This window comes from Wyeomyia smithii, chromosome 2 (assembly GCF_029784165.1).
Source record: "Wyeomyia smithii strain HCP4-BCI-WySm-NY-G18 chromosome 2, ASM2978416v1, whole genome shotgun sequence".
Classification (NCBI taxonomy): domain Eukaryota; kingdom Metazoa; phylum Arthropoda; class Insecta; order Diptera; family Culicidae; genus Wyeomyia; species Wyeomyia smithii.
In genome coordinates this window covers 114,335,943-114,362,514 of record NC_073695.1, presented here as the reverse complement: position 1 = coordinate 114,362,514, position 26,572 = coordinate 114,335,943, and the positions used below count along the sequence as shown (strand labels likewise).

Sequence of the window (26,572 nt, the reverse complement as noted above, 5' to 3'; positions counted from 1 at the left end):
TGCGTAACAAGTTTCGAAATAGAGTGACCATAAAAATCGGTTTTATTCGATGTTTTATTTGAAAAAAATCATAACTTTTGAACCAGTTGATCAATTTTTGATCTTTCTGGATCAAATTAGAGGTTATTATATTCAGTTTTAAGAGAAAATATCAAAAAAATCTGTTATCTGTGTTTGTCATGTTTTTCAATTAAATTTATTCAAATATGAAATATAACATTTTTCTTTTAATTTTTCACATATAAAGTCAAATGTACCCATCAAATTGAGATCAAGAGATATGTTTTTTGTTTACTCCAAAAAGAACGACAAACGAATGAAATATATATATATATATATATATATATATATATATTTAAGAATAACACTAAAAACTTTGAGCAGAATTGAGTTATTCACGATGTCTGCGTCTCGGGTGATCGTTTTAGCAGTCCCAGACGACCAAGCGGAGAGAGGCGGCAAGCGACGGGAAGAGCCAATACTCCGACTGTCCGCGGGTGAAAGACATCGCATTTCGATGCCGAGGTCTTCGAAGAGGCAATTAGAAGAGAGCACGAGGGGAACAGTTGGCTACGCCCGACATCTGACCAACTAGTTGCCATACCATCGCGGGCGTGTGACGCCACCATGCCTAGGACTCGCCAACCTAGGAATGGGAAGCCACCGGTTTACTGGTGGACGGACGCGCACTCAGGTTATGCAAGATCGTTGCTAAGAGTGTAATAAAGGCGAGCAAGAGGGTCTGCTTCGAGAGGCTATGTGCGAGTGCCAATACGACGCCTACAGGATCGTAAAGGCCAAGACCAAAGGCGCGCTGGCGCCTGCAGAGCGATCACCAGCGATGCTGGAGCGTATCATCGAGGGACTCTTTGAACGTCACGAGCGAAGCCCTTGGCCTCCGGCGGTCGAGTCTCACGTCTGACGTTCCAGTATCTTAGACATAGACCAGCGATGGTCGGCCAACCTGCCGAACATCCAATCTGTGAGCGACGACAGCGGTGTCGAGGTTGAAAAGGAGGCAAGGGTTACGAAAGAGGAACTCGTCGTGATCGCTAAATCCCTAAAGGTGAGTAAGGCACCGGGACTGGATGGTATTCCTATCTCTTTGGCAATCAGACTGACGATAAAAACGGCCCCCGGCCTGTTCCGGGCAATCATGCAGAGGTGCCTGAATGACTGTCCCTTTCCGGACAGGTGGAAGCTCCAGAAGGCTGCAAAACCGACAGAGGACTCATCGGCATACAGGTCCATCTGCCTGCTGGACACTGCGGACAAAGTGCTTGAGAGAATCATCCTCAACAGACTGGCGAAGTACACGGAGGGTGAAAACGGTCTGGAAAGTAACCAGTTCGGCTTCCGGAAGGGCGTCACCAAGACGGCGAAGATAGCACTCCAGCGCAAAAGAAGGGGAATACGCTATAGCGCAATCGTCACGCTAGACGTTAAGAACGCGTTCAATAGCGCCAGTTGCGACTCCATAGCGCTCGCGCTCAGGAGCATCCATGTACCGGTGTTGTTGTACAAGTTTCTGAAAAATTACTTCCAGAATCGAGTACTTGTTCACAACATGGAGAAGGGCCAGAAGTGCGTTCCAATCACCACAGAAGTCCCGCAAGGTTCTATTCTGGGTCCGGTGTTGTGGAACGTCATGTTGGTGTTGAAACTCAAGTTTCCTATAGGGGTTGTGATCGTCGGCTTTGCAGACGACATAACGCTAAGTGTTTACGGCGAGTCGATCGAGGAGGTCGAGTTTACGGCCGCGCACTGTATACGCAAGATCGAGGACTGGATGCACTCCAGGAAACTAGAGCTAACGCATCATAAGACGGATGTCACGGTTGTGAACAACCGTGAATCGGAGCAACAGGTGATGGTCAAAGTCGGAGACAGCACCATCACCTCAACGCAATCTCTGAAGCTCTTGGGAGTAATGGTTGGCTCACGTTCGGGAGTCACGTCGATTATGCCTGTAAGAGGGCCTCATCGGTTACTACAGTACTATCTCGGATGATGTCCAATAGTTCAGCGATTTATGGCAGCAAGTAAAGACAAGCGCGGTTTCGTCCATACTACGGTATGGTGGGCCAGTGTGGTGCAGAGCGCTAGATGCTAACAGTTACCGTGATAAACTTGAAAGTACCTACAGGCTCATGTGCCCGAGAGTTGCGAGTGCGTATCGTACGGTGTCATACGATGCAATCTGTGTCTTGTTCGGTATGAAGCCTATCAGTATCGCCATCAGGGAGGACAGAGAATGTTTCGACCAACGTGACACAAGGGGCATACGAGGTACCAGAAGGTCATTCTCGATGCTCCGCTGGCAGCGGGAATGGTGTAACTCCACTGTTCGGGAAAATGCTTGTTTTTTTCTGAGCAAGCCGCTCCGATGAAGCAGAATACGCGACGAAGGAAATTTGGAATGTTTTACCGAAGCGAGTGATTCGTTCACTGGTTACTTATCAACTGATTTTATTATAATTCGTGAGATCTAGTTTGGTGTAGTGGATGTGTATTAGAGATGAGTGTGAGATATGAGATTGAGTTCATTTGAGTGGTTCAAAGTACTCTGATAACAGGTTGTGTTAATTGTGTACTTAATCTAGTGCAGGGTAATAAGAATTAATTGAGTTGAATTTTGACGACATATTCTTAAACATACTGGCCCCCGTTGAACGTTTCGTTTCAATTGATATCCAAACGTTGTGGCGCATCAAGTGTTAGACCTCATCGGGACTCGTGGGGAGAGCTGCAACTTCCGTAATCGCACGTTTATATTTCCCTGTGGTCGTTTTCACCACGACCACTCTAATTTGACCATCTCTTCCGGGAACTGTCCCGATGATACGCCCTGAAGGCCATTGAAGCGGTGGAGAGTTCTCTTTCAATAACACTAGTTGTCCCGGCTGCAGATCTGGCTGTGGACTCTTCCATTTGGAGCGCTGGTATAATTGACTGACGTAATCCAGCGACCAACGCGCCCAGAGATCCTGTAGCGATTTTTTCATGTGTTGAAGGCGATCAAGATGACCCGGGTTAATGTGGCTCAGATCTGGTTCAGATATAGAAACTAAAGATTCCCCGATTAGGAAATGCCCAGGCGTTATGACGTTGAAGTCTTCGGTTGAGTCGGACATCTGTGACAGCGGGCGAGAATTTAACACAGCTTCGACTTGGGTGACGACGGTGTGAAATTGGTCCACCGAGAAGGCCCTTTGTCCCATAATACGACGAAAGTGATGTTTAAAGGACTTAATTCCAGCCTCCCATAATCCGCCAAAATGCGGTGATCGAGCAGGGATAAACCGGAATTCCATTGATTCCATTGTCAATGCAGTGGTGTCGCCATTGGTCTCCCTTCAATTGTTTAATAAGCTCATTTCGCGACTGTTGCAGCTCGCGGTCCGCCCCGACGAATGCGGTCGCGTTGTCACTATGTATTTCGGTAATACGGCCACGACGCGCGACAACACGTTTCACGGCGTTAATGCATGATGCTGAGGAAAGATCGGCAACGATTTCCAAATGCACAGCCTTCACCACTAAACATACAAATAACCCGACGTACATTTTTACCGACGCTCCTCTCCCATATAACGGACGGACAAAAAACGGTCCACAGTAGTCCATTCCCGTATAAGTAAAAGGTCGGGCCGGTGTAATGCGTACCGCTGGTAGTGGGCCCATTATCTGTGTAGCTGGTTTTGGGTGACACCGGAAGCAAGTAATACATTGACGAACAACCATGCGCGCCAAATCACGTCCTCTTAACGGCCAATATCGTTGACGCATTGTAGCAAGTAGCAATGTTGGGCCACCATGAAATGTTTTGAGGTGTATTGTTCGTGCAATCAACAGGCTGAGTTTATGTTTGGCTGGTAAGAGGATAGGAAAGCGAGTGTCGAATGGAGCATTCGAGTAACGCAGACGACCCTCGATTCTTAATAGTCCAAATTCGTCCATAAAAGATTTAGGTTTAGAAGCGATGATTTCATGCCAGAATTCACGATATTTGCTGATGGTTTATCTATAGTGAATCTTCTAACTTCCGCTGGAAAGGATGAACGCTGAGTTATGCGAATAAGAATTTTCAATGAATAATCAAACTCTTCTGGAGTTAACGGCCCTACCAACCGTAGTTCCCTCGAAGCCCTACAGTTTTTGTAGAATCTGTAGCAATAAGCAACGAATCTCAGCAACTTGGCGAGTTCTGAATAGCGCTGAAAGAGATTATTTTCATCCTGGCTTACATGTAGTGACACCACACATTGGGCTTCATCATAAGCTTGAAGGTTTTCTGGAAGTGACATCGGCTGGTCAGGCCAATTATCAATCGTGGAACGCAAAAAGTTGGGTCCATGCCACCATAAATCGTCCTTCACAATGTGGCTCGCCAGAGTGCCTCGGGAAATTCTATCAGCAGGGTTTAAGTCGGTTAGGACGTGTTTCCACTCGAGGCCCTTGGTCAATCGTTGAATTTCAGCCACACGATTCGAAACAAAAACCTTCCACTTACTAGATTTCGATTTGATCCAGTGTAGCACGATCGTTGAGTCAGTCCACATGGTTGCAGATTCGGTGAACTGTGTCGTTCGTTTAAGCTTATCTACAAGCTGACTGCCAAGACGAGCTGCACTAAGCTCTAATCGTGGCACTGAATGACCACGTAACGAGGCTACGCGAGATTTCGAGGTAAGAAGGTGGCTTTGAAGCTCACCGGCTTCGTTTGGGGATACAATGTAAATGCAACATCCGTAACCTTTGGTTGAAGCGTCACAGAAGCAGTGTATCCAGTATCGGTTGAACACATTTGCCACAATTCTTCTTGGGACTTGTAGAATCGACAATTGTTGAATATCAGAACGATAGGCCAACCACCATTGTTTAAATTCTTCGGATAGCTCTGCATCCCATGGAAGGTGTTCCGCCCAAAGCGTTTGCACGAACATTTTGACGTTAATCACGACGAGTCCAAGCAACCCGATAGGGTCAAATGAACGTGACATCTCGGAAACAACTACTCGTTTCGTGATGACACATTGGCTATGTAAAGTGGGTATTTTAAACATGAACCTATCGGATTTAGGTAACCATAGGAGGCCAAGAGTTTTAATGGATGCCGCCCGATCGATTTCCAGTTGATTTGAGGCGTCCCATAAATCTGTCGGAACTTTAATCAATACTGTGCTGTCATTGGTGGCCCATTTTCGCAACACGAATTTGGCATTCGCAAGTAGTCCAATCAATTGCTCACAAGTTTGTTGAAGGGTCTTTAAATCACCGTGACCCGTCAGAACATCATCGACGTATGTCCCTTGTCGAATGACAGGCACGGCCAAAGGATAACGTTCTCCATCCTCCAATGCTAATTGGCTGAGAACTTGCGTAGCGTGAAACGGTGAGCTGGTGAGGCCGTATGTCACGGTTTTTAGTTGGTAGACTAGGATTGGCTCTACTGGATTATACCTCCATAAAATTTGCTGGAACCGACAATCATCTGAATGAACCCAGATTTGTCGGAACATTTTTTCGACGTCAGCAGTGACAACAAAGCGTGGCTTACGGAAATTGATAACCGTCGAGTACAAAACAGGTTGAATTGTTGGGCCAGCGACCAGAGCTATGTTGATCGAGAGGTTGTTTGTTCCCCGGCATGACCCATCAAATACAACCAGAGTCTTCGTGGTTGTACTTTCTGGACGGTGAACAGCATGATGTGGGAGGAAAAACTGTGGACCGTTAACCGCGCGCGAAATCACCTCCATATGCCCAAGCTTTTCATACTCCTGCATGAACTGCAAGTATTCTTGGCGGATGTTTTGATTGGCAGCCAACCTCTTTTCCATATCGAGAAAACGACGGAGAGCGGGAGTGTATGAATCGGCAAGCATTGGCACCAGATCTTCCCTCAACGGAAGGCGGACTACAAAGCGACCATCATCGTCCCTCGACACGGTTTGACAAAAATGATCTTCGCAGAACTGCTCGTCCGCAGTATATGCCTTGTAGTTATCTAGGTTCTCCATTTCCCAAAAACGTTCTAGTTGAGCGTCGAGAGCCTCGCCTGAACAGAAAAAGCTCGACTGTACTGAAGTGTCTGTGAATTGCTCTTTCACCTTGCCGCAAACGATGAACCCAAGCACTGTTTTCTGAAGTAGGGGATATCCAGCATCTAAGCGAATCTGATCCTGCTGCAGCAGTGAGTAGAACAACTCGGCACCGATTATTACATCAACCCCTTGGCTGACGTTAAACTGAGGAACAGCAAACGGAAGGTGACGTGGGATCCGCCAACGGGTCACATCAATGTGTTGATTTGGTAAAGCGACAGTGAGTTTGGGCAAGACCAAACATTCGAGGCTAGACTCGAATCCTCCAAAGCGCGAAGCGATTGACAGCATTACTCTGTAACGTACATTAACTGTTGCCTGTCCAATTCCACTAACTGGAGAGTTAAGCTGAGTTCGACACAGATTGAGTCTTTGGCATAGGGCTTCTGATATAAAGCTTGGCTGAGAGCCACTATCCAACAGCGCCCTAGCAGACTGAAATTTGTTGTCCGAATCTCGGACCTTTATAACAGCGGTAGACAGAAGAACGGTGGCTTGATTGTCTGGAACTATCTTCGTACTTTGACAGGCAGTGGGAGGTGAAGTAAAATCGAACGATGCTACCGGCGACGATGGAGAGGTAATTTCGACCGACGATGACGATGCGAGAACCGACGTGTTGAGTGGTGAGGCATCCGGAAGCTCAACCGACCGAGAGCGTTCGACCGAATCGAATTGCGATAATTGACATTCTTCCAACAAGTTCGAGTGGGCGAAAGAGCTTTGTTGAACCAGTTGACCGCCATTAGCATTATGTCTCCCATTCACGGAGAGAGTTAGGATCAAGGCAGCTGCTTAGTCTTTCAACTAAGAAAGAATTCCAGTGGTGTTAAGTTTATCCAAAAGTTGCACGTGACGGTAAAATTCGTCCGCCAAGTCCAACAAACCAGACGAAGATTCTCTTTTCAATGGAACAATGCCGAGTAAACGTTTATGACGTTTAATCAACATACGCTTATTTTCGAACCGATCCTCCAAGACGTTCCACGCGACTAAGTAATTGTATGCAGTAAGATCAAATGCTGAAATCATACGAGCAGCTTCACCCGTAACTGATGCTCGCAAGTAATATAGTTTTTGAACCATTGTCAGCTGTTGGTTCGTATGGATCAAAGAGATAAATAAATCGCTAAATGATTCCCACTCATCGTAGTTACCCGAAGACTCCTTCAGCTTCATTTCAGGAAGTCGAAGATTAGGCATCGATTGAACGGGTGGCGCATTCCTATCTAACGTTGTCGGTAAGGGGGGTGGAGTCGAAGGTATTTTACTAGTCAATGAGGTCTTCAATAAATAGTAGAGATTTTGAAATTCCTTGCGCTCCTCACAAAATTCTTCATCTGGCTCATCGAGATCCTCAATTTGATCCTGGACCGTTTGAAATTCACGCCACAATTCGTCCAGGTGTTGAACTCTAACCAAAATTTGGCTTGCTTCCGAGGGTTTAAAATTTTCGTCGAAAGTCTGAATCAGCACCGCTGAACTGAAGATGTTTGCACGACGGCGGTAAAGGCTCTTCAAGTGGGATGCCTTTGTTAACTTTTTAAAAGGCGCCATTGCACCGAATAAAGAAAAATTTTACCTGATGACAGCTTCTTACAGGCCGCGACGAGGAGCAATGCCGATATCAGCAGTGACTTATCCTACAGCTTTCTTCTGAAATCTAGGTGATGTGGTTGCTATCACCACCAACCCGATGGTTACGACGATATTGGACGAACAATGGCGATCTGTATCAACTACGAACTGCAACTTTGGCTGGAATGTATTACCACCGTTATTTCGGCAGCAGTGAGAATCCTCCAGTGACGACAAATATCCGAGAATGGGTTGAGAGGCGAAAATTGTTGATTGTTGGCAACGTGGTTGCGCGAGAGCTGTGATGAAAACGCAATGGCGGAATTAGTAGTGAAACAATAGACTGGTACCATGCGTTTTTCACGAAATATCGACGACGAAAATTCAGACTGTGGTCCTTCTGACCAGCGATACGACGATACGGATTAAAGTCCCGGGTTTCGGCACCATAAAATGTTCGGGAAAATGCTTGTTCTTTTCTGAGCAGAATACGCGACGAAGGAAATTTGGAATGTTTTACCGAAGCGAGTGATTCGTTCACTGGTTACTTATCAACTGATTTTATTATAATTCGTGAGATCTAGTTTGGTGTAGTGGATGTGTATAAGGGATGAGTGTGAGATATGAGATTGAGTTCATTTGAGTGGTTCAAAGTACTGTGATAACAGGTTGTGTTAATTGTGTACTTAATCTAGTGCAGGTTAATAAGAATTAATTGAGTTGAATTTTGACGACATATTCTTAAACATCCACAATAGGCAGATGGACGCACCGACTTATTCCGGAGATATTCGGATGGGTCGGGAGGCGCCATGGCGAAGTGAACTTCCACCTGACACAGATCCCGTCAGGCCATGGTTGTTTCAGGCAATATCTGCACAGGTTCTGACACGCGGTGTCTCGAGTGCGTGGAGACGGAGAAGACTTCTGAGTATGTCTTCTTCGTATGCCCCCGTTTCGTAAGAGCGAGGAGCGACATGATGGCTGTGAGCGGTACAATCTAGTCCGGAGGATGTGCGACGATCCGGACATCTGGAGCGCGGCCTGTGCGGCCGCTTCCTAGATTGTGCTGGACCAGCAACGTGTGGCGGGTCAACCACCAACACGCTAGTGGTAGCTAACTACCAGTCTACCAGTCCGCTAGGAGGTTATAAGAGTAAAAAGGGTGCATCGCGCACAAAAGCCACTCCCTGACGTAATACTTGACCGTCGTCGGGCTGGAGACTGGAGGGGTTCTGGTGGGTCGGGACAGGTGGAGTGTAACTACCCCAGCATCTCTTCCCTAGTCTCTTCCCCACACCCTGAGTTCTCTTCTCAGGTGTCTGTTCGCAGATTTCCCCGTCACCTTAAAGAAAAACCCTGACCCTGTAAAGGTCCGGAAGGTGTTGGATTATTTCAAGCGTAATCCAATTTTTTCGATTTGCGACGCGGCTCTGAAGGCAAAGTGCAAACCATGAAAGGAGCTGGGCTTCGTGTATTCAAACACGAACCAGCGTGATCAACAGAACACGGCGGCCGAATCCCGTGCAAGGAAGCTGTATCAAGAGCTGTATCGGAAGTAGTTATCAAAACTGATGTGTGTGGTTATGAATGATGAAACCTACATAAAGACAGACTCAAAGCAAAGACCGGGACTGGAGTTCTACGTTGTCAAATCATGGTTTGATGTTCCGGAAGGCATAAAGAAGAAGAAAGTGGACCAACTCTCCAAGAAGTATTCGCTCTGGCAGGTCATATGCCAGTGCGGAAAACTGAGTAAACCGTACATCACAACGGGTACCATCAACAGCGAAATGTACCGCACCGAGTGTGTCCAGAAGCATCTGTTGCCCTTCCTGTGGTTCTACGGAGGCGAGACATTATTTTGGCTGGACCTGGCATCATGCCATTACGCGCGAAGGGCTTTAGTGAAGGCCAAAGTTCCAAAACCGTCCAATAAAAGTGACCGAAAAGGCCGCCTCCACCATTCCACAGAACAGGGCACAATATTTTCGAAACAAAACAATGAAACTGATTATTTCGCGCTGTCATTCCGATTCGAACAGTCTCTTTTTCACTTGATTCCTTCCGGCTGCTGTCATCGAATCACTTCTTTGTCTCTTCCCCGTCTGTTGTTCATCGGATCGTTTCAAATAAAACTGATATCTATTTCAATTTACGGAGAGAGTAACGGAGAGAAAGAATGTTTCATTTCCTTCAGCGTCTCAATTGAAACTAGCACCGCATCGCGTCGTTTGAGGATAGTTTTCTAATATTGCAAGCCGCAGAGAAAACGGCAATGGCATCCAGTAATAAAGTCACACAAGTTCCGATCAATATTTCGGAATTTTTTTTTCGCTGTTTATCACTGGTGCTGCGTAACCACTTCGGATTGTAAAACTGGTTTTGGTGTCCTCCGTTTCATATTGTCACGGTTTTCTTTTCCCCCTCTTCCATATGTTTGCGCAAAGTACTGTATGGAAGCCCCCTATCTCCGTTGGCGCTCATTGTCATTTGCAATTGACAATCGTCATGTGAGAGTGATGGTGATAATCTTCTCTTTCAATTGAAACGCATTTGTATCATTTTCAAGCCCTTCAGTTGTCAAAATTGTCAGTTGTCAAGAGCTTCCGAGTAATTTTCATGTGACTCACGAAGAGCTTGAGAGTGATATTTTTTTTGTAAGATTTGGACCACTGCGACCATTGTTTTGATCTTTTGTGGAGAATGAAACAAAAGCTTTTCAATTGAAAGCGACGGATCAAAGCGTCACTATAACCTGATAAATGTCAATTGAAAATGATTTTGTCAGGCTCTGGCACAGAATGTAATGAGGGGTCTTAAGGGAAAAGTGCGGGCTTTCAGCTATGGAAAGGAAATTGTATAAAGTAATTATGCCGAAACATAATCTATTTTTATTAATTCATTCCCTGAAAGTTTGAAGAAATTCCTACCTAAAATGAATTTTTGGCGAACACTTTTGCCTGGTGCGTTTTTTCGAGTACAGGCCTTCAATCCCGTCGCCCGTAATGCATGTTTGCTCGTAGCTATTTGATGTCGAATTGTCTACTTGAAAACTCAAGTTGTCTCTGTTGTGTTATCTCGGTGTACCTAAGTGTATTCTTACTAGAATGATTAACCATCCTTGTTTCGCTCAGCTGTGATGTGAGCAGCAAATGTGTAATTTATTTCCGCGAGCGATAGATGCACGACTCAAAACAAAAGAAAGAAGTGCGGGTGTGCATAAAATCGCTACAATCAGCGCTGATCCTGGAGAAGAAGTGCGCGGTGAGTTTTAACTTTGCTTTTTTGTACATATTGTGGAGAATAACAAGCTTACTGGCCATACAAGGTCCGGCTGACGGGGGTTTACAGGTAGTTTACCTTTTGATTCACAGTCAAAAAGTAATCTGATTGAGCGAATAGTTGTTCGTTCCCGATTTTAGGAAGAACCATACAATCGTGTTTTTCAGTTGTTCACAATATTTTTTTCTCATTAGGGCCACCGAATATTGGAAAAATATCATAAAACGTTACCACACTTGATCAAACAGCATAAAGACCGTACTCGAAAAAAAAACACAACTGATGAAAATGGTCATCAAAAATTCATTTCAAATCGGATATTATAAAAACTCTCAGGGAATAAATAAACACATGAGCAATTCTCGCTGAAACCGTTCCACTGGTGACATGAGGTCTTTCAAAAGGGATATTTTTATGTCTAAATGATTGAAAGTGGCGAAAAAATGAGAAAACCACTTTGGTTAGTTCATATTGAGTGACCCCTCGGGCACAAACCGGTTAAACGGTTTTTACAAAAATTGATTTTTGAGCAATTCTTGACCTTTTTATTGATTTATTTCTCTTGAATTTGTTATTGAGCCCCCTGCAACCAACATACCGTTTTCAAGAGGAATGACAGAGCTTTCATTTGAAGTAGAAAAAAAATGGCCGCCTTCTTGGATCTCGCCGCCATCTTGGATTTTGTCAGAAAAATGTGTTTTTGAGCAAGTTCGCAACCACCGATTTTAAATTTGACATCACCATTGGAAAGCTGAGAAAAATGCTTTGAGATACATTCAAAATATCAGGTGAGTATCGAGATTATCTTGTCATTCTGGTCACTTTTCAAAATCGAGCTTCAAACAGTTTAACGCATGACGCGCGTCCAATATCAAATCAACGCAATATACTGAGCCTGTGGTGTGCGTATGATGTAGACAGTCAGTATTCCTAGTTCACAGGTAGTAAGTGCACCCACGCACCGTAATTTTTGAATAGCCACGGTCCATACAAAATTTTGAGAATTTATATGAGAAATTGTGGGGAAGGGGGAAGGGGGGGGGGTTAACAAAATCTCTAAAAATCTGCCCACAAGGAACATGGATGGCCCCTAATATACACTACACACAGACACACACCACAGGCTCAGCATGATTTGATATTGGCCGCACGTCATGCGTTGTACTGTTTGAAGATCGATTTTGAAAAGTGACCAGAATGACAAGGTAAACTCAATGCTCACCTAATGTTTTGAATGTATCTTAAAGCATTTTTCTCAGCTTTCCAATGGTGATATTTAAAATCGGAGGTTGCGAACTTGCTCAAAAACACATTTTTCTGACAAAATCCAAGATTGCGGTCAATTTTTTTCTACTTCAAATGAAAGCTCTATCATTCCTCTTGAAAACGATGTGTTGGTTGCAGGGGGTTCAATGACAAATTCAAGAGAAATGAATCAATAAAAAGGTCAAGAATTGCTCAAAAATCAATTTTTGTAAAAACCGTTTAATCGATTTGTGCCCGAGGGGTCCATCAATATGAACTAACCAAAGTGGTTTTCTCATTTTTTTGCTACTTTCAATTATGTAGACATAAAAATTATCCTTTTTGAAAGACCTCATGTCACCACTGGGACGGTTTGAGCGAGAATTGCTCACATAGTTATGTTTTTTGCAAAGTTGGTTATTCACCTTCTGTTGTAGTCTAAGGGCTCGAAAATTCTGTGCAATACTTGCACCATATCTCTTACACACTTTCATCCAATCAAAGACCTTTTATGTTTTCCGGAGCTCGCCCTTCATAATCTAACAGAATGTTTCTATTGGGCAATGTTCTGGCGTATTGGGGGATTTGTCTTTTGGCAAAAAAATAACAATATCGTAGGCGCCGTGCCACTCCATCACCGTATCCGCGTGATGGCACGAAGCCAGATCCGGCCCAAACAGAGTGTCACTTTCGTGGAACCGGAGTAAGGGTAGCAGGCGTTTCAGAAGGTACTCTTTTTTATATATTTTGCCGTTGATGAGGCTGGTCGTTATGCACACCAAGTACTTATTGGCAAACTTGCCGAGCTTCTTCTTTTGGAACCTCTCCGGAGCATCGAGACGGAACTTGCCGACGAAAAATGTCAGAGCGGAGATCTGCTTGGCGTGCGTTTTAATGTACGTCGTCTCGTCGTCTATGACGATGCATTTTGGCAGCATCAAACACTCGCGTACAGCTACCTGGCGCGGGGTTTGGTCACCGTATTCGGTTTATCGGCTCAGTTAGGAGCCTTCCTTAACTTGAAGACATGAAATTCGGCCCACTTCATTGTCTGCTGAATAAACCAGACGGTCGATTTCCAACTGTTTCGTGATTCACCTGTTGAACTGGCATGTGTTTTCCACGACCGCGACTATACCGTTTTGTCTAAGCACTTCTTGTTTGCAAGCCATTTCGATAACAACTTGACAGATTGTGACATGTAAACATTTTATAAATTTTCACCCATGCAATAAAAATTTATACAACAAAGAACTTGTTGCATTTTTTTTAGTACAACCTTTACCAATCTTGTAAAATTTTAGTTTAATTATACTTTTTACCGTTACTCTAAAAATACGTCATCAAACTACCGAGGGATCCACCTCATAGAGTCATTCTGGGTTTTAACAACGGCGAAGCTGAAGAAAATACTTGAAATCAACGTAAAGAAGTAAAGAAGTTAGAAATCTCGTTTTCATTTCAAAAAGCTAATGATATAAAATTGAAAAGGAGATTCTTATGAAGTATTTTTGAGAAAACAAGTATTGTGTTCTTTATTTGCAAAAGAAGAAGTATTCGTTAGTTTCGAAACAATCTGAAGCCTTTAAGTTTAGATTAATTTGACCACTATTGGAATTTTACTTAAGATTGTAATAACAGTCCTACAGTACTGGTTGTGAGGAGAAACATTATTGTTCACTGTTGATATGAAGTTATGATCATAACTTTAATTGATTCATTTTCTAATATGATTGAAACGTTATATATAACATTTCTATCAACGTTTCATTCATATTCATGGTTGATAAACGTTAGAATGTGATAGTAGATTACACTCGTATAACAACGAATGGAAAAAATGAACCAAAGATTTATTGCCTCATAGATCCTTATCGGCAAAATGCAAGCTTGTAATCGTGTAGTTCGTAAATGTCCCGATTGGCAAATCTCCCACGCAGATGTCGAATTGCTATATATCTGATCTTCCCTTCTGACATCGGTTCAGTCCCAAAACCTTTGCTCTATGGGTAAACTGGCTGACGGACGACCGAGTACGGGTAGACAATGTGCTTGCCATTCGCATTTAATCGTAGCGTGCATTGTACCCACTACGACAAGCTCCAAAAGATTCGGTAATTTATGACTTTGTGTCCCTACAGAAGTGCTATCCGTCTCGGATGATTTGCTTCTGTTTTCTTCCAAACCGGACCGGCCGGAAGTGGAAACAGATTGTTGTTTCCATTTCTAAAATCGATGAGAACGATGGTTTGAAGTCTGGCAAAACGTTTTGTACGAAATTTATCTAACATGTTTGTGAAGAAATTAGAACAATTCTTGAAATAAAATATTAGTATGAAGCTACGCAACAGTTTTAATCAATTTTGCTAAATAAACTAGAATACTGAAATGCTTATTGCTGTGAAAATCGGAACAAGCCGGAAAGGAAAACTATGTATATTAATAATAATGTGCTTCAGCAAAGTGTAACGTGGGCTCTTCAAACATTACAAGTCTGCTAGTGTATAGACAGTGCTATTCAACAATTCTTCGGACCGGAAGAGAAGTATCCAGTCGATGTTTGTACCACCTTTCACATCCGGTTTTCTATTCCGGGGCAGCTGTCGTGTGGTTTAGTGGCCGTCTTGGCGCCATACTACATAAGTATAGAGTTGTTTTCGAGTATACCATTAGACGTCGATTGCAGCGAGTGCCGCTTTAATTGCACTCGGTTGGCGCTCCTTCAGCATTGAGCAGGGACTGTACGCTAGAAATACAGCAACCATTCAGCTTGTCCAGCCACACACTGAGAAAATGTTAACTGATATGAAAAATATTCTTGTGTTTAGATTTTTTTCCAGAAAAACTATGCTCCGGATAGGTATATTGTATCAAGGGGAGCCGTGCTTTATTGGCATATGCTGCCAACAGGAAGAGCAAATGAGAGCAGGTAAATCTCTAGATTGCTTAAGTTTGTGTCTGTAGTTTTGCTTTGTCTGCTTGTTTCAGTTTTTCATGATTGATTTTTTCATCTAAAAAATGCCAACAAAACAGTTTAAGGTGCCACATGCTCCATAATACTGAGGAAGCTGCATAGATTTTTGGCAAAAAAGTTTGATTGCTTAACTTTCGATTGGTTATGCACCGCAGTTTTAAAAAGCAACTACAATTTTTTTGTTTTGCCAACAAAAGATTTTAATATGCTAAAAACGTAACATTCGATTCATTTCATGAAGCATTTCTGTTTTTATGCAGTTTCGCTCGGTTTGGCTCCAGTGGACACGTTACTCTGTGTTTGCGGCCTTATGCTAAATTGAGCGCAAGCTTGGCGGAAATAGAGAACGCTAGTCAAACATGGGAAAAAATATTGGTCGGTTGTGTTCGATAAGTTGAGAATCTGGCACTTGTGGTCGGAGGAAGCGATTATTTTTTCTTATATCGCTATCCATGTGACAGAATCGCGTCTTAGGTAGGAAAAGAGTTCGGTGCACGCGGTGCAAGGATTGAAGAGGTTTGTTTGCGCTCAAGCAAGGATTAACGTCATGTGGCTGTTTGCGAAAGTGCTTTCGAAAATACCTGCCTCACTAAAATTGCTTGTGAAAGTTCAGTTCTACGTCGGAAGGCATTTTCTAAGATTCTCTAGTTTTTCAAGACATCAGGGTCGCTATGAGAAGTGCTTAGGTGGATAATGTATACGGAAATATATTCTGAAGAACGGTTGTAGCATTGAAATTATCTTAGAACATTAAATTGCATGAATTCTAATTCGTGTATGTTCAGTATGCACTATGCATAGCATAATAGGCAGTACTTGTGAATAGTTTTAACATATTTTCTATTACTCAATTACGATTAAATTTTTCAAGCTTCTTGAAGTTGAATGATGTTTTCTTTCGATAACCACCTTGCAATGCAATCGAGTCAATATTCCGTAATTATTAAAGAGTTTTTTTTACTACTGCCGTGAATCATTCGCTAGCTGTCAAACCAGAGTGTTTTTATTCCTTTTTTCTAGTTTTTACAAAACAAATTGTAAATTTTCTGACTGTGCAGAGTTAAGTTAGCCTAGAACTTTGTGGACCTAAAAAAGGAGGAGAAAACGAAATGTATAATGCATAGCATTAAGGAGATTTAGCTGTCACTATCAATGTTCTGTCATAAGTGTCAAAGGTCAAACACAATGGGTGCAATTGTGGTTGGGGGTTTACAACAGTTTTCCAGCAATTGGCAGTTAAATTTTCCAAAATAAAAGTTAAAGGGTATGTGCTTGAGTGCACAAACGTAGGCTTGACGTGGGACTATTGTGAGTGTGAAGATTTAATTCTGCCATAGCCATAGTATATAACACACACCAAACGTACAAATACCAAACACAACAATCCATGAACACTTCACAAAAAAAAAAAACATACACCTTTCATAAACCATAGCATACAAACTAATAGGAAAAATAATTAACTTGTTGCCTATAAAAGTATTCTGTCATGAATAAATTTACCTCGGATGAATGCATTTTTGCACACACATACACGTTATACACACACGCTATATACACACACTACTCACAAGCACACGCTCCTTAGACACACGCACGCTACTTACACACACACATACACACACCACTTACATACACACGCCACTTACATACACGCACACACGCCGCTCACACATACACACACACGCCACTCACACATACACACACGTCACTCACACACACATTCACACACACACACACACGTTCACACACACACACACACACGCATTCACACACACGTCACTCACAACACACATTCACACACACAAACTTTGACACACACAAACATTGACACACACACATTCACACACACACATTCACACACATACATTCACACACACACACACACACACACACACATTCACACACACACATATATACACACACACACATATATACACACACACATTCACACACACATTCACACACACACATTCACACACACACATTCACACACACATTCACACCCATACACATACATACACACACACCCATACACACACACACACACACACAAACACATACACACGCTAACGCTACTCACACACACATACACACGCTAACGCTACTCACACACACACGCTAACGCTACTCACACACACACATACACATGCTAACGCTTCTCTCACACACACATACACTCACCAACGATACTCAGACACACACACTTGGTATACGACACACTATACCTACACAAATTACTATCGGCAGCATCCAAACGGCTTCCAAGTCATCCAATGGTCCCTTCCAACGGCTTCCAAAGGTCCCCAGTGCCGATCACGGCCAGTTTCGGGCTGTATTCCAACAACGATATCTGAATTTAGATTACCACTGGTGGGGTCCAACTCAGATCGAAGGGAAGCCGAACTGTTCGCTTTGACGGTCGACCAGGGAATGAGCGTCTCTCAACACGAAATGTCCTTTTATAGTGTCACTCAGTGTTGGGTGGTGAACTTGGGTGATTGGGGGAAGAACCAATCACGTGGAAGCATCTCTGCGTTCTTTCTTCGTCGTTTACGTTGGGTGATGAATGCGATGCCAATTGGTTGGCATTGCTAGCCAATGACTGAATGCGTGAAATCATTTCGTCTATGTTTTTGAAGTCTGCGTTAGGGAAATATACCAATCGTATGAAAAATGTATGTGGATATTCGACCTTCAAACTTTCCCGCAATTTTCACGGAGTAATAAGAAAACGGTAACTGAAATTATCATGTTATACAAATTTTGTATGTTTTAGCTTTCCAACGGTATATTAACTATTGAAATCGGAACAGTTGTTTGAGCGCTATTAGCATCTAAAATCTTCCATTCCGCCAACCAAAAACGTTACATGTTCAATCCAGTTATCCCAGAAGGTACCTTAGTATAGTGAAGAAAGACGTAGTCCCACGTCAAAATTTTACTCCGTTTTTATGAGGTTTGAATTGGGTACGACTGTGTACATGTTACTGGGTGCAAATTGTAGTAGGTAATGGTGTTATTTATTACCAATGTCAATATTATAGATTGGTCAAACAAGGCTCACCATTTGCGTTCTGGAGAGAAAGTAGTACATGTAAGCCTTGCACCATTCAGGGCTTTGAAAGCGGAATTATGCAGTGAAGTGGATTTAACGTTGGTTGCTTCATGTTTTATTCCCTCTATAACGTGTATGTGTAATTATTCATGCTAATATATTTTCGAAATCAATACATTCTGGAAAACAATTTGCATCTGAATTATAAATGGGATGATCCTTATTTCGCTACGTGAGCAGATTTTGCGGAGTGCAGTGGAATTCATAAAGTACGCTAACGTGACCCGGCAGCTAATTTTAATGAGTTCTGCGTAGGGCCTAAAGTGAGTTCTCTTCGTGCAGGTATACTTCTAATTAATTCATTTCAGCAGATGGAACACTCAACAATATTGTCCGTAATTGGACCACTTAAGACAATTGAAAATCGCACCCAAACTTACCCAGTAAATGAGCTCGGAACATGATAACATCACGCAGCGACACTTCTTCGTTACGGTAGAGAATCTGGAACACACGCGAAGCGCCGCAGTCATTGATAATGGTTGCAGTGGAGCCTGCCGTCCCGGTTGTTGTGGTAGGCGAGCCGCCAGGTCCGGCGGTGGTGGTATTGCTGCTCCCCGTCCCGCTGCCGCTCGCCGTACCCGCATTGCAGCCGGTGGAGGAATTGGTAGAGATGGGTGTGTTAGCATTACTCGCAGCAGAACCGGGAGCAATACTGCTGCCACCGGTGGAACCGTTGCCAGCCGAAACTGTTATTCCACTCATCCCGGAAGAAGGAGCGGAAACGGGAGCGGCTGACACCACTGAAGGTGCACCCACCGTTTGGGATGCATCCGGAAGGCATGTCTCCACCTGAACAGGCAATCGGGGTGAAACTCGCAACGAACATCGCACTTGGTATAATCTGCAACAGAAGGAAAGGGCAGACAGAGAAAAGCGTCATGAAAATGTCACTGACCGAGTTTTCGCATAAATCGCTAATATGCTGAAAATAAATTCGATATTTTTTATGTAACCCGGTAATATAAATGTATATTCCTACAGCTTCCAGCTATATTCGAAACGAAATTATTGAATCGACTTATTACCGTTTGTCTGATACTGACTTCTTCAAATACGATAGTTTATCATGTTTTATAGTACCTTGCTTTACTATTTTAATCAATTTGATTCCGATGCTATTTTCGATCAGACTTAAAGTATATGAATTTGGTCTTTGGATCCTGGGAAGGTGATTGGCATCATAAACCATATTTTACCTGACTGGGAGCGTGTCGGTGCAGGTACCTGATTACTCAACAATAGTGGTCATTGTATTTTGCAAGGGGACACGTATAGCAATTGACTGGGATACATTACAAAAGTTCACATCAATGGACAACATAATTTCAATTCCCTAACAATAAAAAAAGGAGGGAAAAGGATATGAATATTTGAACAAGGAAATTTTGTGTATTTCAAACTTATTTTTCGTTTCCTTTATCGAAAAGATCTTTTCGCAGCAATAACATACCAGAAAACTATTAGCGATTAGGGAAGCTATATTTATTGGTTGACAGATTAGCGATAAGAAGTGCTTAATTTTGGTGACCAGTGCAACACTGAGAATTGCTTTTCTTTGTAAAGAAGCCGGATGAGTTTAGTATCTAGTCTTTTCGATCTATTATAAGCCTTTACTGCTCAACGCAAACATCGCTTTTACACCATAAATCTCAACTATTCCAAACTACCAACAGCGATGTGGGAAAATTCGAACAAGTCAATAAATTTCACTGGTTTTGGTATCCGAATCAGGTTACTGCCTGGGCCTTAAGGGCTGGTACGAGCAAAAAAAAGTGACACATTTTGTTTGAATATTCATCCGACCTGTGCGAAACGCGCGACCGACCGGTAAACCGGAAATACCATTAATTATGCACCAGCAGGAACTGATTGTGAGATGTATAAATATACTGCATTTGGATCAAGTACTTAGTAAAAAGCACACGGTTGTGATTGTGTAGTCACTCGTTGCCATCGGATTTGCCAGTGAAAGTTATTGATTCTTGGTTAGAACTATCGATAAATTCAATTAAACTTTTTACTCAAATTCCTGCAATAAACAATCGCGAAAAACATACTTCTGTTTCATTATTTCTTACTTCTATTTGTCAATTTTTGTTTTTCGTGTGTTTGGTTGGCTGTTTACGTACATTCAGCCGTTACAGTGTTTCTCGAAAGAAATAGCGATCTTAAAAACGTGATTTGTGGCCATGGCTGGTAAATTATTTTCGGGAGATTGTATATAATGATTTGTCTTTACTTGAAGGTGTAGATTCTTCATACCGTTACTGCTATATCGACTCAAATTCAATATGCAAAGTACACTTTTAATCGCACTGCACTATTTCCTGCTGAGCAGGTAGAAGTAGCCCTTTTTCCAATAGCGTCACGGAGCTTATCGCTGTACATTACAATAACGAATTATAGCTTCGCCAGTGGGTCACGCAGGCTTTTATTGCTTTTCCCGAATGTAAGATACGACAAAGTGGCGCTTCCTTCGTGAAAGGTCTCCTACGATAGTGCATTGGACTACATGAACTTTTCCGTATTCACTTTATATAAATCCAGAGCGCCTTCGTTCACGTGGTCTAGGTGGGTCGCATAAATTATGCTGGGTGAACCGTTATGTTTTGCCAGGGATCCATTGTGAACAGTAGGGGTGGTTTTATTCCCTTAATGGGCGTGAATTATAATTTTTTTAAATATACATATATATCGCTACTAATAGTCATTATGGCTTGGTTCTATAATTAACCTCAATTACTAAAAAATGCAAATAAAATTTAACTACCTATTGAGATTATAATTACACCTCTACAAAAACCTGCATTCCCTTTCGTGGATAGGCGATGTGTATACATACTTAATTTCTACATTGCACCCTGCAGCCAAACCAAAAGTCAACCTGCGCTTACTAGCGTGTATGCACATCTCTCTGGCTAGTTAAAATTGGAGACAGTTCAAAACTTTACTCTTTGTATGCATTAAGACCTTGATTGAGGTTTAAAATAAAATGGTTTAAAATATAATAGTTTTGATCAATTTTTTAGAATGGAGAAAATGCCGCATTAGACGTTACGGATTACTTATATTTGAGTTCCCGATTTTCTAAATGAGGCTGAATGTTAAATACAATGTTGCTGCACTTTCCAATTTAACTCGCTCGCTTAGAAATGCCCGGACCGATTGGAACAATTTGTTAATAAATTAAAAGTTTATTCTTCAAACAAAGTTGAGAACATTTTCTAATGAGAGGATATAAACATTTCATATATCAAATACACTTTTCCTGTATATTTGAACATTTAAATAATGAATATTTAAAATGAGTTTTGTATCTTACTTAATCATGTCAGACCAGTTAAAAATAACTTAACATTGCATACCAAATGACAGATTAATCCAATGTTTGAATTGTTATTAAGAAAATTGCCAAAGAAAGTCTGGACATTACGATTAAAAAAAAAAAAACACGTGTTTTTGACTACCGTTTTGAACAACATTTATTGATTAATTCATTAATAAAAAATCGCAAATATGATGAATGAAATATGAAATATGATATAATGACTAAGCAACACGAAAGTTTCAAATTCTTAAATTTTTTCCAGTTATGATTTTTGTTTAACACCATAATATACTGCGATAGTAAATAACTTTTGAAGAATGAATTCATTCGAAACAGCGTCCAAAAGATTTTCTATTTCACTTGGAAATGCTCTACTTTAAAAAGAGCTAACCATTTACGTTTCTTTCAACTGCAACATCATTAGCAAATAAGTATGGTTCTCAAAGTTTTAAACTAAGAGGCTGTTACAAACTTTCGATTTAAGCTTCAAAGAGTATTGGTGAAATAGGAGAAAGTCGGCGAATATTATATTGAATCACTTGGGTTTTCAATGTGTCAAATCAAAACAGTCGTTTTACAATAGGTACCACATGAGTGCATTGAAATATAAGTATGGCGGCGACAAAGACACGTTCAATTGTTATGTGAGAATACTCTTAGGTGCGATTGAGAACCTTTCTTGTCAGTAAATATTTACCCAACTTGTAACAATCGTTCTATCTTTAAGATACTCTTTATCCATAAGAAGCTGGGAATCTTGAAGTAAACCCTAAACTCAGACAGTGTGTCCCGAAAGGGCACAACTCGATTTTTCTCAACTTTGATGACCCGGTGCTAGTAGAAGAAACAAACGAGACAGTAGGCGAAAAAAAAAATACAAACCGACTGAAGCCCTTCGGCAGGCCGTTGCCTTGTCGCTCCGCTTGTCATCGGTCTTATTGCAATTATGCCCGTCTGAGTGTGACGGGGGTAAAAAAATCAATCACGAAATAGAAATACAAGCAATTTACTAACGTCATCCCAAAATCCTCAGCTGAGCACTGCCATCCCAATCGACAAAAAGCCATAATTTTCACTATAGTTTTCGTTTGACAGGACGCAGGAAAAAAGTTCGGTAGCAAAAGTAAAATAACATCAATTTTCATATTATTAAGATCTACATTTTTAGCAATTTAACCTTATTGCTGGTCTCGGTGTGTGATCTTGGTATATAAAGTTAGTCGTTGTACGTTAATTATTATTATTCGTTAATCGTTAATTCGTTAATTTATTATTGGAGATTTATTTCGAAACGTATAGGAAAAGGTACAACGATAGTTGAATATGAAATATTAAACAATAAATATCAGTGATATCTCTCGAGGGTGAAGCAAAATATTTAGTTAAGTAGCCTTTAAATATCTTCGCTCGTTCATTATGATATTACATGCTTCTGGAAATAAGCAGAGCTCTTGTTTTTTATTATTACTTTTACTCATTTTCATACTTTTACTTACTTATTGCTTGCATACTCATATCACTTCTCAGAATTTAGATAAACTACAATGCGTCTCCATTCCGAATCTTCCATTATTCATGCTTAGTTGTAGCGTTGTTTCTTCTCGACAAGCAGGAAACACGCAACGTGGTAATTACTACAGTAGGTCCTGGCCCGTAACGTACTTCCGCAAACAAGCCTTACAGTTTTTAGATTTGACTAGTGAAAGTTACGTTAACTATGTGTAACTCTAGTTATTTTCGTGTAACGTTTATGTGAATTTAAAGTTGGTTACAAGCGCAAACACTTGTGTACGTGAAAACCACCAGTAGAATTAGGAGCAAGTAAAATCTTTGCAGTTTTCTGCATTTTATTAATGTATTCCAGACTTCTTCGGGATATATTCAGTTTGGCTTCCGGTTTTTAACCTGCTAAAAAGTTAATAAAATGCCACATTGACTTGATAGGTGGACGAGACAAGTTGCAGTGTTGAAACTCTTCCAAAAACATGAATTTGTTCATATAGATGAGTCATTGTTGAATAGAAAAGAATTAGTTTGATTATATTAATTAGATAAATTTTGGATGATTCGTGAAATGTGGTCCCCGTGGCTCTGTGGTTAGAGATGTCGGTCGGCTAGCTCTCCCATACGGTTGTGATATCGGGTTCGATTCCCGATCGAGTCGAGGATCTTTTCGAGCTGGAAATTTTCTCGACTCAGCACTGGGGCACGGTGTATCGTTGTACTTATCTTACACATGAGCAATTCTCGCTGAAACTAGGCCTTTAGGTGCACAGGGTCTTTTAAATTTGATATATATGCGCATAGTTATTAGAAATATTGAAAAAATGATAATGCCATTTTTGTTCGATCGAATTTGTTGACCCCTTGGTCGTTCTGGCCCTAAAAAGATTTAGAATCATGAATACCTTCCCAAAATAGCATTTTGTATTTGTATTTTGTATTTGTATTTGTATTTAATTATTTCATCTGACCTATTTAGTCTTAATGAAGTAGGTTGGGTGGGGAAAAGCTCATTCGAGAAATTCCTTACGAGATGCTCAAATGCGCGTAAAAACCCCACCATCTTTTGATTAAACATTAACATTTCAAAAACTAAGTCTAACAAGAAATCAATATACTATTGTAAAATATGACACATGAAATCACTTAACTAGCTAAGACACAATTTTACCCTAAGGCTAATAGACTACAACATTCGCTTAAGTCTATTTTTAAAAGTAACACTAGATACGTTGAAGTCAAATAGGTAAATTACATTGTTGAAGACGTCACAAATCGCCCTGATGGGTTCGTTTTGGCCATATTCTGTACGATGAAATGGGAGACGCAGAAAGCTTCGCAATCTTAGGTTTCGATTCGGAACATTCACGTTTTCAATAGCTTCGCAAAAATGAAACAAAACAAAATTGAACCAATAGCATAAAACGACTATAGAAACGTCAAAGTTTCAGTCAAATTAAAAATAACGATATAAATGAAATATTGAAACTGGGACATTTTTTGTGGAACTGCTCAGTAATAAAAAAACTATCGCTTTGTTAGTATCAAACATGTTAGTGTTGCATCCATTATTTTCATTCAACTCAAAAAAAAACAGTAGTGGCGTACTAGTTCTAGCACCAATCGATTATGATAGGCTTATAACATGTGCATCCACTTGGTCTCAGTAGACAGGTTACTACGTTGATCGCGCGGTATACGTTGAATATTTTAATACTCAGCTTGGAAAATAGGTTCAATTGATGGGTTAGCACTGATGCTCACCTAATTTTTCTCTTGCATCTTATAGCATTTTTTCTCAGCTTTCCAATGCTGGTCTCCTCAGATCGAAAATCGGTAGTTGCGAACACGGTCAACATTGCATTTTTCTGATATAATCCAAGATGGCAGCCTAAATTCTGCTCACTTCAAATGAAAGCCCTATCATTCCTCTTTACAGAATAAAGCTACTTGTAGTACTTTACATTACGAATTTTAGAGATACAGCTCAAATAATACATCAAGAATTGCAAAAATTTCAACTTTTCTGATAACTGTTTCGCCCCTTGGTGACCAAGGGATCAACAAATTCGATCAAACAAAAATGGCATTGTCATGTTTCCTCTATTTCTAATAACTATGTGCATTTATATCAAAATTGAAAGACCTTGTGCACCTAGTGGCCTAGTTTCAGCGAGAATTGCTCACATATAAAATGTGCCAAAAACAATAAGGCCATTTGATCTATTGTGTTATTGCACAGGTGTTTTCTGTACTCCGCACTGTTATTATTGGCAGCACACTAAGGTCGCTTTTTACGCATTTTTTGCACGGGTTTTTTTCACGCGGATTCCGGAATTTTCGCGTTTTTTTACGCGGATTCCGTTATTTACGCGTTTTTTTACGCGGATTCCGGAGCTTACGCGGTATTTTTTTACGTGGATTTTGGAATTCCTTCACTCGGAATGCGGAATTTACGCGGGTTTTTTATGCGGATTCCGGAATTTACTTGGTTTTTTTACGCGGTTTCTTTTTACGCGACACGTATTCCCCGCGTTAAAAGCGACTTTAGTGTATTAAAATCAGTGATACGCTTATCATTTACATCTGTGCTTATGTGTGAGTTTTACCTTTCCGTTTAAAGTTTTCTGCTTTAATATACCGAGTCTCCTTTCATCCTACCAATATCGCCTAATTATAATTCCCTGAAGATAACTTTCATACGTTGCTCAGTAGGGGTGTGCGAAACTGGCTTTTCTGGTGTCGAAACGAAACGAAACGAAATTAACTCTTAATTTCGGTTTCGCCAAATTAGTCGAAACGAAATCAAGGTGGATTTCGAGTTCTCGAGACGAAACGAAATTGGTCTCTAAATTTCGCGAAATTTCGGAAAATGAAATAAATGTTCCTGAAACATAGCATTACAATGATTTAAAACGTTGGAGCGTACGCTAACGAAGTACCCTTCAGCAGCTGATCGCAAGGCGCTTACCTGGTCGACGAAAAGTAACGTAGGTATTCAGATATCGATAAACCGACAATGACGAGAAAATCAAAAATGTTAAAAACTAAAACCTTAAAAATTGCTGTAACTGTACATAGTTATACCATAATTTAACTATGTTTTTCATTGTAGATACATCAATTTTACATTAAATATCATTGTCCAGAACAATAAAAAATATCGTTTTTGCCATTTTTACAATGAAAAAGGGGGGTCGATATGTATCTTAACAGCATTTTTTCAGGCATTTTTCCCATAGATTTAGAAGTCACTGACAATGTTTTTCATGGTAAAATTATTGTATTATTTCCATTGTCAAAATGGCAAAAACGATGTTTTTTATTGTTCTGGACAATGATATTTAATGTAAAATTGATGTATCTAAAATGAAAAACATAGTTAAATTATGGTATACTATGTACAGTTACAACAATTTTCAAGGTTTTTT

At 41.1% G+C, this 26,572-nt stretch overlaps 1 protein-coding gene across 6 annotated transcripts in view; it reads right to left on the bottom strand.

The window, feature by feature from the left end:
* Window positions 1-26,572, bottom strand: part of LOC129722155 (protein FAM135B) — a 120,942-nt gene that overhangs the window by 53,248 nt on the left and 41,122 nt on the right. For all 6 annotated transcript variants that reach the window (XM_055675414.1, XM_055675413.1, XM_055675418.1 and 3 more), the window contains exon 3: window positions 18,688-19,151. In XM_055675414.1, coding sequence (XP_055531389.1) covers window positions 18,688-19,151 — 464 coding nt within the window. The remainder of the gene's footprint in view (window positions 1-18,687; window positions 19,152-26,572) is intronic.